At 49.0% G+C, this 11060-nt stretch overlaps 2 protein-coding genes across 2 annotated transcripts; both read right to left on the bottom strand.

Annotated features, from left to right (window-relative positions):
• Window positions 1-1887: 1887 nt before the first annotated feature.
• On the bottom strand, window positions 1888-5752 carry LOC134423417 (G-protein coupled receptor 35-like). Its single transcript, XM_063166390.1, has 2 exons — window positions 5649-5752; window positions 1888-3839 (listed from the first exon to the last, which is right to left on the bottom strand). Exon 2 carries the CDS (start codon window positions 3825-3827, stop codon window positions 2886-2888), a length of 942 nt encoding a protein of 313 aa, XP_063022460.1. The 5' UTR covers window positions 3828-3839; window positions 5649-5752; the 3' UTR covers window positions 1888-2885.
• A 3606-nt stretch (window positions 5753-9358) lies between these two features.
• Window positions 9359-10291, bottom strand: LOC134423416 (G-protein coupled receptor 35-like). Its single transcript, XM_063166389.1, has one exon. The coding sequence runs from the start codon at window positions 10289-10291 to the stop codon at window positions 9359-9361; it is 933 nt and encodes a 310-aa protein (XP_063022459.1).
• Window positions 10292-11060: the final 769 nt, after the last annotated feature.

The following is an 11060-nucleotide window of genomic DNA, read 5'->3' as shown; positions in this document are numbered from 1 at the left end:
TGTAGGGCCTTCAGGTACATTTAGGGCAGATGAAGACCCACAAGGGCTACACCCAAAAATGGATGATGGGTCACAGGTTTTCACACTTTTATAAATTTGTCCATTTGATATTGGGGGTCAATCTTCCAAGTACAGCTTCAGGTAATGAAGCCATGTACCCCAAGTTTGCTCCCCCCAACTCACTTTTATTTTACATCTCTCAGGGCCTGAGGCAGTGAGGTGTCCTTGACTGGAGAGGAATTGTTGTGTCTGCCCAAAATGGGAAAGCAGCAGCTCACACTGTGTGTGGAGTTTAGAGTTACACTAAAGAACGGCAGGATTACAAATACATGAAAAACACAAAAGCTGAAGTTGTAAAGGCATCAGCAGCACCAGGGACCAGCTGAGTATCTGTGCCCACGCACTGGGCAGGGCATGGAAAAGCCCGTGCTTCCCAAGAACCTGATGCTGCTCCAGGGCTTGTGGAGTTCCCTGGAGGCTGCTGGGCAGCGCTCACCCCTGGAACAGCTGTGCTGTGCCAAGGAAACAAAATCAGAGATGCCTCCAGCACCTGGAAGCAGCACCCAGCCCACAGCTCCCCAGTATTGTCCTTCAGCCCCTGGAGATCAAACCTCTGATAAGAACTCAGCTCTCAGGCCTGCCCAAATGCCACCAAACAGCAAAATAGTGTCTAATGCCAGCCCCCGCCTTCCATGCATAGGAGGACCAAAAATGTCATATTGGTGGCTACTCACTCACTCACCCACCCACCCGCCCACATAAAAGCAGATTATTTTTGCAGATTCATAAAAGCAAGATGCTGAATTATTTTGTAGGCTTTTCCTTTCCTTCCTTCTTTTTTTTCTTTTTTTTTTTTTTTTTCCCCTCACAAGCCTGAAATGGAAACCATTATTAGCATTTTTTTCTTTTAAGGGACAGGAAAGTTACATCTTGCAGAAATGTTGGTAAAATGCAGTGGTTCAACCTTGCTGTTTGGGGCAGCTGATGGACTCTGCCATTTCCCAGACTCTTGTGCTAGGAAATGGAAAAGATTTGGGGTTAAGGATGTCGCCATCCTCCTGGATTGCTATTGCAGTGCTGGATGGAGGCCAGCAGTTTGTTGTGGCCCAGGGTCTGATAACTCATCTGTTCTATTTACTGGGAGCACTCAGGGAGCTGAGGCTTTGTTCAGATTGAAGCAGGATGCCAGAAACCCATCCTAAACTTGACATTTAAACCAGGTAATAACTTTTGTCCAAGGTAGAACATATATCTTCAGATAATCAGGAAGTTCCTTGCTCATCTTTGGGTTTCACTGTTAAATACCCTGCTGGAAGGCAGATCTTATATCTCTGTGGCAAAGGCTTTTCTCCCAATCCCCAGTATCGGTTTAGCATTAAGAGTAGAGGACTCTGCTGTATAATGGTAATAAATGAATATTTATTTATAGATATGTTACTATGACACATCTTTATTTTCACTTGCAAAATATGGATTTTTTTTTTTGGTTTGTTTTCATACATTCAGTGGAAACAGCAAAAAAAATCTTAATGATGACAGAGATTGTGAAATCAACTAATTTCTCCTTTACAATGAGAAAAAGGAACATTTATGAGACCTGTATGTGAGGCCACATGTATAAAAAGCATTGCTGTTCTGTATTTCAGAGTAGATAGCCTATTTGGAGCCCATTGTAAATTGAACAAGTTCTCCATGTTAACTGGGAGAAACCATGAGCATGACTGAATCTGCAAAAATAAGCAAGTTGTTTGCTTTTGGGATTAACAGTAGGTTGATATGAATCTTTATCTCTTTTTTTCAAAATAATAAAAAAAATCATAATAATCTTTTTGGAACAGGCATACATTATAAGCAATGAGATGCAAGGTCTCAGAATGGAATCCTAGGTCCAGAAATGTTTCTGAAGGCCCTCTGTGCTGTTCCTGAAGTAGCAGTGTTTTTCCTTGCTGAACACCACTTGCCTGGCTTGTAAGAGATGGCTGTCAAGAAGCCTCTTGCTTTCTGGGGGTAGTTAATTGCAGCATATCTGTTGATGGGTGACAACACTCACACATCTCCTTAAGCAATAGATGGTTGATAAGATCAGGCACTATTTGTCTCCCATATCTTTTCCTGTCTTTGAAAAGATCATTTTGAAGGCAGAACGAGGACTAAACAGTGTGCAATGGTTAAACTGGTCACATGCACACACAGGCTACTTGCTCTGCTTGCAGTGAAATACCAGTAATGCCAGAGCATTAGAAAATACACCAGTGAAGAAAACCGGGACTGGAGTTATCAGCTGAACGGCCTGAGTAGTTTCATCTGTTCTTACGGCACCGTTGCTCACTGCAGCTTGTGCTGTGTTGTCTGCCCAAGCATTGACACAAAGCAGGTGGATCTAATGTCTGGATATGGGACACTTTCCGTGCTGGGAACAGTCCTTTGTTTATTTCAGCAAGGTCTAGTCAGTGGTTTCAGACTGTGGTCTGCACCTGTGTCACTACCGCGTGGTGACACACTCGTAGGGGAACTGGATGTCACTTGTCACTAAGGAAGTTTACATCAGCAGAATGTGAGCTTGCAGTCTCAGGAGGAAATATCTTGGAGTTTTTACAAGTCACTCAAAGTGAAGGACCATGAAGCCAACCAAGACAAGCTGTCACCAGGAGGCGCCTGGAGCTGCGATGCAACGATACAAGACAGTAGTCAGGGCTGGAGTCAAGTCACTGAGGACAGCAGGACAAAATTCAAGTTAACATCAGACCCTTTGGAGGGGTTTGCCCCTTTTTGTCCATATGCCTGTGCCTACAATGATTGCAAACACTGCATGTGGCTCCATTGCCTGTGCCTCAAAACTTGAGCAGCTTTGTGGCACTCAACACCTGCCATGCACTACACCTTGTTCATATCATCACTTGATCCGTGGGTGGCTGTGACTCTTTGCTTTGGTTCATCTTGGACCTGATAAATATACACTTGGGGAACATAGAAGAAAACTCTGGAAATTCTTTGGCTGCAAAATAATAGCAAAATGTATCCAGACAGCAGTTACAATTTGCTAAGCATGCAGAGACCTTAATGTAGGTTATAACTCCTGGCATCAGAGAACAAGCTCCAGCAGTTTCCACCGCAAACCGCAAGAGCAGTGAGATGTGGAAAGGTGAGAAACAGACAGCAAACACACACAAATTCACAGAAACTATCTGCACAGCCTTCTGGAATAATTTTGTCTCATGAGGGCCTGTGGCCATCTTCTTTTTTAGACATCTGATGATTTGTACGGAGCAAAACATCACAATCCCTAAGGGAATAAAGTACCCACAGATGCTGTAGAATAAGGAGGAATATTTAGGTAGAAGAGATTGTTTCTGAAAGCAAAAACCGTCCTGGTTACCGCGATGTGTGCGATACAAAAGGGAATAAGTTATTGTTGCTATCCAGAAAAAGCCACAGACAGAAGCTGACTTCAGTGGGGATCGAAGGATCTTTGCTTTTAGAGGGAACTTGATTGCAAGGTATCGATCAATCGCAATCAGGGTGATCATGAAGACGCTCATAGGCATGTTTGTAAAATAGATGTTTTGTATGGTTAAACACAGCCGGTCTATAGGATGTCTGTAGCTGGTAAAATACAGAAGGAAAGGCAGGGTGAAGAGCAGGGAAGAGTCTGCCATGATGAGGTTGATCATGTACACCTTGGTCTCGGTCCACCTCTTGATTTTGCAGCAGAAGACCCATAAGGCAATTGCGTTCAGTGGGATCCCCAGAACGAGCACTGGGATGTACACAACCAGCTGAAGCACCACAATGTTGCCATGTGCACCTCTGTGAGTGCAGTTCTCCATGTTGGGCTGTCTCTGCAAGGAAAGAGTGCAGGCATGAGACTGAGCTCACTGGCAGTGTCCTGCGGCTGTGCCCTCCTCTCATGGCCCTGCAGCTCCTCGTGTCCGTGCGCTGCTCATGTGGGCAGCCTCAAAAACCTGAACTGGTTTTTGTTCAGTCCACAAAACTACCGAGACTGCCCTCTCTTGCTGCTGGTGCAGGGTTAAGCCTGCCTCACCATCCCTCCTGTCCTGGTATGAACAGTTGGGTCACAGCAAAGCAGAATACTATTTTTTGTTGTTACCTTTGCTCTGCTGTGGTTGTCAGAGATACTGGCTTTAGGACAGCCCACACCAGAGCTGAGCATTCCCCATTTGCCCTGGGCAGTATTTCCTGTTTGCCCTGGGCACCATTCTCCACTTTTCCTGGGCAGCATTCCCCATTTGCGCTGAGCAGCATTCCCCATTTGCGCTGAGCAGCATTCCCCATTTTTCCTGGGCAGCATTCCCCATTTGCGCTGAGCAGCATTTCCCATTTTTCCTGGGCAGCATTCCCTGTTTGCCCTGGGCAGCATTTCCCATTTTTCCTGGGTAGCATTCCCCGTTTGCCCTGGGCAGCATTCCCCAATTTTCCTGGGCACCATTCCCCATTTTTCTTGGGCAGCATTCCCCATTCTCCCTCCACAGCCCTTGGTTTGCTGCTGAAGCCACCCCATGGGTTTACTCTGAGTCTTGCCAGACCTGAGAAAATCCTCAGGGCTTGAGCCCTTCCAGCCCAGTGGCTTTGCTCCCAGGGGCAGTGGGAATGCTGCTGCAGGCTGCTGGGTGGGTGGGTGCCTGCTGTGAGCAGGATTTGTGCCCTCAAACACAAATCCATTCCTCTGGTGGGATGGAACAGCTCAGCAGGAGTATCAGCAGTCCTAGCAGATTACAGGCCTCCAGAGAAAGAAGGGAAAGTGAGCAAATGAGCACATGTGTCTGATCTCAGCCTTCAAAGGTAGAAAGCAAAAATTTTAGTCAGAAAACATGAATCTGAGAACATATCTCCTGCTCTTCCTTTAAATATCTCAGGGCATTTGCCACCAGCAAAGAGGATGAATCAGATTTTGTCTGCAGCTCATATAGGAAAGGTTTGCAATGAGCCAGGCACAGAAAGTGCCCAGATTCCTACAATCTCTTACCAATACCTTGCCTTATAAGTCAGCAGCTTCTAAACATCAATAAGCAAATTGTAGTGAAAATAGATGATTGCATTAAGTAAGTGAACTGTTTCTAGTGTCCAAGACTGGGAGACAGATCTGGCAGAGGAAAGCACAACGCCTGCCCTAGCACCAGAACTGGTACGGCAGCGCTGAACCCCAGGCGTACAGTCATTTTTAGGGTGGAATTCATGGAAGAACTAACATACAGCCCGTGTCCTGGTGCTCTTGGGCTTTCAGCTTCATAGGTTTTGGCCACTCTGTGGTTTCAGCCTATGCTGCAGCTGTTGCCTGGCAGCCTGTTGTGGTCACCTTGCAGTGAAAAAGCCACTCTGCCATATCAGTGGCCTGAGGAACAGCAGAGCCCTCTGGACTGGCGTGCCAGCCCCAGGGAGCCCCACACAAGCGCGGAGCTGGGGGCAGCTCCAAGGCCGTGCCAGCTGTCCCCACTGCTGAGGGAGCACTAATGGGACCTTCAGCGAGGGGCAGAGAGCCCCTGAGCGGGATGTGGCTGCCATCAGAGGCAGAGCAGCTGTGGGAGCAGCAGGGAAGCGGGGCAGCGGGAAGCAGGGGATGAGGCGCTCCCTGAGGGGCCGGGCAGGGCACGGTCGCTGCTGAGGGACAGGGAAGGGAGGGCTGGCTTTACCTGCTCCGCGGGCGGGCTGCTCCTCACACAGGCCGCGGCTGTCTCGGCAGGGAAGGGATCCGTGCTGTCACTGCTGTCCCGGGGCTGTCACAGCCCGGCAGGGCTGAGCCCAGCGCTGAACTCGTGCGAACACCAGCGCTTCATTTATGCCCTGACTTCCTCGGGCTGGAGCCTTTGGTGCCCTCTGTTGTCCCGCTGCCGGCAGCTCAGAGCTCCGCCGTCGATCCCCCCGCCCATCCCCGCCTCGCCTCACACAGCCCGGCTATTAAAATGTCATCTTTCCAATCGGGGGAAAACAGTTTCTGAGATAAAGCCCGTAATGGTTGCAAATTACCCGTCTGGCAGCAGAAGGTTCCTCAGGGAGGCTGGGCAGCGGTGCTGCGGTGGCAGAGGGGGCCCGGTGGGACAGGGACAATTCCGAGGGGACAGTGGTGCCTGTGCCCCCGGGGACAGCGAGCCTGGGGACACACAGTGCTGCTGTCACCTGCACCTGACAGATCTATGGGCTGGCTCTCCGTCTACACAGCAGCCAGGAGTGTAACTCTGCCCATCAGCATGGCTGGGACGCCAGATCACGGCAGTCACTGCCACCAGTGTGGCACTGAGGGGCTGGGACCTTTGGGAGCACGGTTAGGAGCTGCCCAGTGCTGTGTCACAGACTTTTGGATGGGTTTTGCTGCCCACTGGCTAGAGCAGTTGCAATCCCATCTCTGTGAGCCAGCTGACAGGAGACAAACTGACTCCCTCAGGATTTGTCCCATTAATTCTTGTCTTTGGAGCTGTTATGGTTTGACAGTGGCCAAATGCCAGGCACCCATGAGAGCTGCTCACTCATGGTGTGACACTGGCCAAATGCCTGGCACCCACGAAAGCTGCCCACTTACCCTCTCCTGCCGCAGCTGGGCAGAGGAGAGAAACATTTAACTAAGGGTTCCTAAGCTGAAATAAGGACTGGGAGAAAACACTCCAAGGGCAAAACAAGCTCATCTTAGAGACACAAAGTGATTGTATTACTTTCAAAATTAGAGGAGGATAATAAGAAGTAAAGTAAGCCCTTAAAACACCTTTTCTTCTCCCAACCCCTCCCTCCTTCCCACTGACAGCACAGGGAGACAGGGCATGGGGGTTTGGGTCAGTTCATCATCGAGGTTTCCTTGTGCTGCTGTGGGAGAGCAGTCCCTGTGAGACCATGGGAGAGACAGTTCTCTGTGAACTTCTCCAAAGCTGGGTCCATTCTCACAAGCAGCAGTTCTCCCAAAATTGCTGCTATGTGAGTCCCTCCCACAGGAGACAGTCTTCCCAAAACTGCTGCAGTGTGGGTCACTCATCCACGGCGTGCAATCCTCCAAAGACAGGCTGCTCCAGCCTGGGAGCAGGGCCCCTCTCCACTGGAGCTCCCACTGGATCACAGCCTCCTCCAGGCATCCACCTGCTCTGGCATGGGCACCTTCCCCATGGGCTGGGGGGGAATCTCTGCATCCCCATGGATCCCTAGGGCTGTAGAGGCACAGCTCCTTCACCATGCTCTCACCATGGCTGCAGAGGAATCTCGGCTCTGGCCCCTGGAGCACCTCCTGTCCATCCTTCTCCACTGATCTTGGTGTCTCCACGTTGTTTCCCTCACATGTTCTCACCTTCCTCTCTGGCTAGAAAAAGCTGTCCCCCTATATTTTGATTTTCGTCTTAAATCTGTTACCACAGAGGTGTTTCCAACCTCTCTCACTGGCCCAGCCTTGGCCAGCAGCACGTCCATCCTCAGAGCCATCAGGGACCGGCTCTGCTGGACATGGTGGAAGCTTCCAGCAGCTTCTCGCAGGAGCCACCTCTGTGGACCCCCTGCTACCAAAAACCAGGCCCTGCAAACCCAGCAGAGGAGCTCATGCTCTTAAAGGTGACAGCAGCAGATAGTGGATCAACTGTGGGCTGACTGAGGGCAGGTGTAGGTCACAGGGGAAGATGTGTTCGTGGGCAGGAAAGACTCCCCCACACTGTCTGGTGGAACACTCTGAGTATTGCTGGGCAGAGCTCAGGGCTGTTTTGGGGGTTTTTTAGCATTTAGAAAGAAAAAAAGCCCAGTTCTAGGCAGCATTTATCCACTTCCTCTGTCCCCTGACTTTTCTGGGCTGCTGACTCGTGGAAAAACACAAATCCGTGATGGAAATGTTAGGGGTGTCAGTGTGGGCAGGCTGTGGAAACCCAGCAAGGTGGGGCTGCTCTGAGCTCGAGCTGTGGTGGCCCTGGGGGTCAGCCTGGTGGCACAGCACGAACCAGGGCAGGGCAAGTGCCAGGGTGGCAAGTGCCAGGGCAGCAGTGAAAGGCCTTCAGCGTGTGGGAGGAACAGCCCTGCAGGGATGGCTGCTCTGAGGAGCTGTCTGGGGGCCAGGGCTCAGCAGGGCAGCTGGAGGCACCTGGCAGGAGGACAGCTCTGAAATCTGGACTTTGTGCCTTTATGGCATTGGAAAAGTGTTGCTTTCATCCTAGAAGTGTTCCTTCACACCTGTCTGACCTGTTGAGGTGAAGGAGAAGGAGGTCAGGACAGCCTAGGTTGTTTTGTAGGGACATGGGCTTAATAATAAGCCAGAACCATCTGAAAGCCACCCAGCCCAGGCTGCCAAAGGAATGGGATAAATATAAACTGCTGTCTTGGTTTGGAAAGACAGGTGCCTGCTAAGGAAGGCAGGAGCCTCCCCTGAAATGGAGAATGTAAACCCTCCCCACCCCTCCCAATTGCTATAAATTTTAAATTAAGGGGCTCTCAGGCAAAAAATATGGGAGCAGGAAATAACAGTTCTTTAATAGGGAAGAAAAATAAAAGGATAAAATAAACAATGCAGTACACCAGAACAACACTGACAGAGTCAGAACCCAACCTGACACCCTGTGGGTCAGGGTGTTGGTGGCAGTCCCATTGGAATTGTGGCTCAGCCCTCCTGCAGTGTCAGGGGTGGTTCTGCTGGAGCAGGGATCCTGTAGAGAAGGATGGATTCTTCCTCTGAAGATCCAGTGGAAGGAGAGGCAGCTGCTGTTCCTCTGGGGAATCCCGTGGAGAAAGCCGTGCTGGTGTTCCAGAATCTCCAGATTATATCTGGGTAGCAATGCTTGGCTCCTCCCTCTGGGCTCACATCTCCCAGTGGGATGCTGTAGTTCTTATCAGCCATGCAGTGACATTCAATGGCCTCTTATCAGCAGATGTTCTGCTGATAAGAGGCTATTGAATGTCACTGCATAAGGGAGGAGTGGGTGTGGAAGAGATAAAACAAACTGCCCACTGAACAGAAGACAACTGCCATACAGATGGCAGACAGAATACATCTTGCCTTGCAGTCTGGGACAACTGGATTAGTTTAATACTGGAAACAACCTGAAATACACAATGAGGTATGATATGATAGATACATTTGTACATGTTGGCAAGAAGGATCAGTGGATTTTATCTACAGAAGGAACTAAAAGAGGTACGTGGCTCACCTGTCTTGCTGTACCAGTAACAAGTAGGTGCTGGAGGGTGGAATGGAGGCACATTAACAACAATTGATTACATACACACTTTTACATATCTCTGTGACCGTTTTGTTTAATGGAAACATAGAGTATAACTTTCTAAACCTAACAAAGAACTTGCTAGAGAAAAAGAGCAACTTATCCCAATAGCCCTGAAGCTGTATTTTCTCTTTATGTTGCAGATACTGGGGTTTGTTCCCCTTTTTCCTTTAGCATGTCTGTATCTGCAAGGGGTGGGTTGCCTCTGCTTGTTGAGTGCTGGCTTTGGGCTGTAGAAAGGCTTCCTGGAACTCCCTGGTGACAAAGTAGTAGAAGACACTATCGAGACAGCAGTTGGACGTGGCAATGCACCTCAACACGGAGGAGAAGTTCTTCATGACACAGAGCAGAAAACAGGTAGCTCCAAAGCTCTCCATGATGAACCTGGCGAGCAGCCCGAGGAAGGCTGGCAGGAAACATATCATAAATACAATCAGATTTGCATAAATTATGTGTACAGCTTTATGGATCGATTTCTCCTCCGGTGAAGTCGTGTTCAGATGTTTCTTGAGGTCCCTGATGACTTCTGTGGAGCAGAAGATCAAGATGGCAAATGGGAGAGTGAAAACAAAGAAAATGGCCAGCAGGCTGAGAGCAGCAGGCAGGGTGTTGGTCTGGAAGCAGAGATCTGCATGTCTGTGGTGCATCCGCTGGATGGTGGCACTGACTATCACCACGACCCACAGGAGCCCACAGAGGAGGGCAGCCTTTGACGGGGACCTGAAGGCCCTGGCTTTCAGAGGGTGCTTTATGGCAATGTATCGATCAATGGAGATGAATGAAACGGTGTAGATGCTCACTAACATGTTGATAAAATACATTGTCTCTGCAAACTGGCAGAGCTCCCCTCGGGCTGACTTATTCCAGAGCAAATAAACCATGGAAGGCAAGGTGCAGATGACAGAGAAATCTGCAAAGACTAAATTCATCACATACACCCTGGTTTCTGTCCACTTCTTCATCTTGCAGGAGAACACCCAGAAGGCAAGGACATTAAATAGTGCTCCAAAAAAGAAAATGAAGCTATACAGAGCAAACTCAATGAGGCGAACATGGGGGTGAGGTTCTAGATTTGTGGTGCTGCAGTTGTTGGACACATTCATTGTCCTGAGTTACAGATGTTCTGAGACCTGAAATAGGAAAAGACATGGTAAGACCTCTTAGTAGCTGTAAAAAAAAAAAAAAAAAAAAAAAAAAACCAAAACAAACCACATGTAAGTACTTATGTCCTTTGTTAAAAATGTGAATTTGAGCTTTCCAGAGCTGTCTTTCTCAGTCAGCCTGTGTCATTCTTTGGCATCCTTTGTCAAGTATTGTTTATGTCAAGTCTATGAGTGTGTCAGGGTACATTTCCAAGAGGACATGGCAGACAGCCTTTTTTAAATAAGGAGATCTTGAAGTTTGGGAGGGCAGGAGGCAACATGGCACTCAGAAGAGCCTCCATAGGTAGTGGGCACATCCTGTGACAATGTGAACACAAATTCCTTAAGCCAGGCTGTGCAGATGATGTAAAATTACCCTTAGCTTGGTGTTGAGCTAGGGAGGGTTTGCAGCGACCAAAACTAAAGCCCAGCACAACCCATGAGTGAAAGTTCCTCTGTCAGATCTACTGGGTTTGGATTCAGACTGGGGGTGAAGGGGTGGGAGTGCATAGCAAATGTCACTTGATAGAAATTCTCATTCTCTGGTTCTGTCTGGGAAGGTTTCTGAGCCTTTGCACCACCTTGTGAACCTGGAGCTCCTCCTCCAAGCTGAGGAAAACAGCTGAATCTGTATTCCTGCTCTCCCAAGGGAGAGAGTGAGGTATGCTGCTCTCCACCTCACCAGGAGGGGAATGTGGAAGGATTTACCTGATTTTAAGTCCCTTTGTTC

This window comes from Melospiza melodia, chromosome 12 (assembly GCF_035770615.1).
Source record: "Melospiza melodia melodia isolate bMelMel2 chromosome 12, bMelMel2.pri, whole genome shotgun sequence".
Taxonomy (NCBI): domain Eukaryota; kingdom Metazoa; phylum Chordata; class Aves; order Passeriformes; family Passerellidae; genus Melospiza; species Melospiza melodia.
Note: the sequence above shows the minus strand (reverse complement) of the source record. Positions and strands in the feature narration are given on the sequence as shown.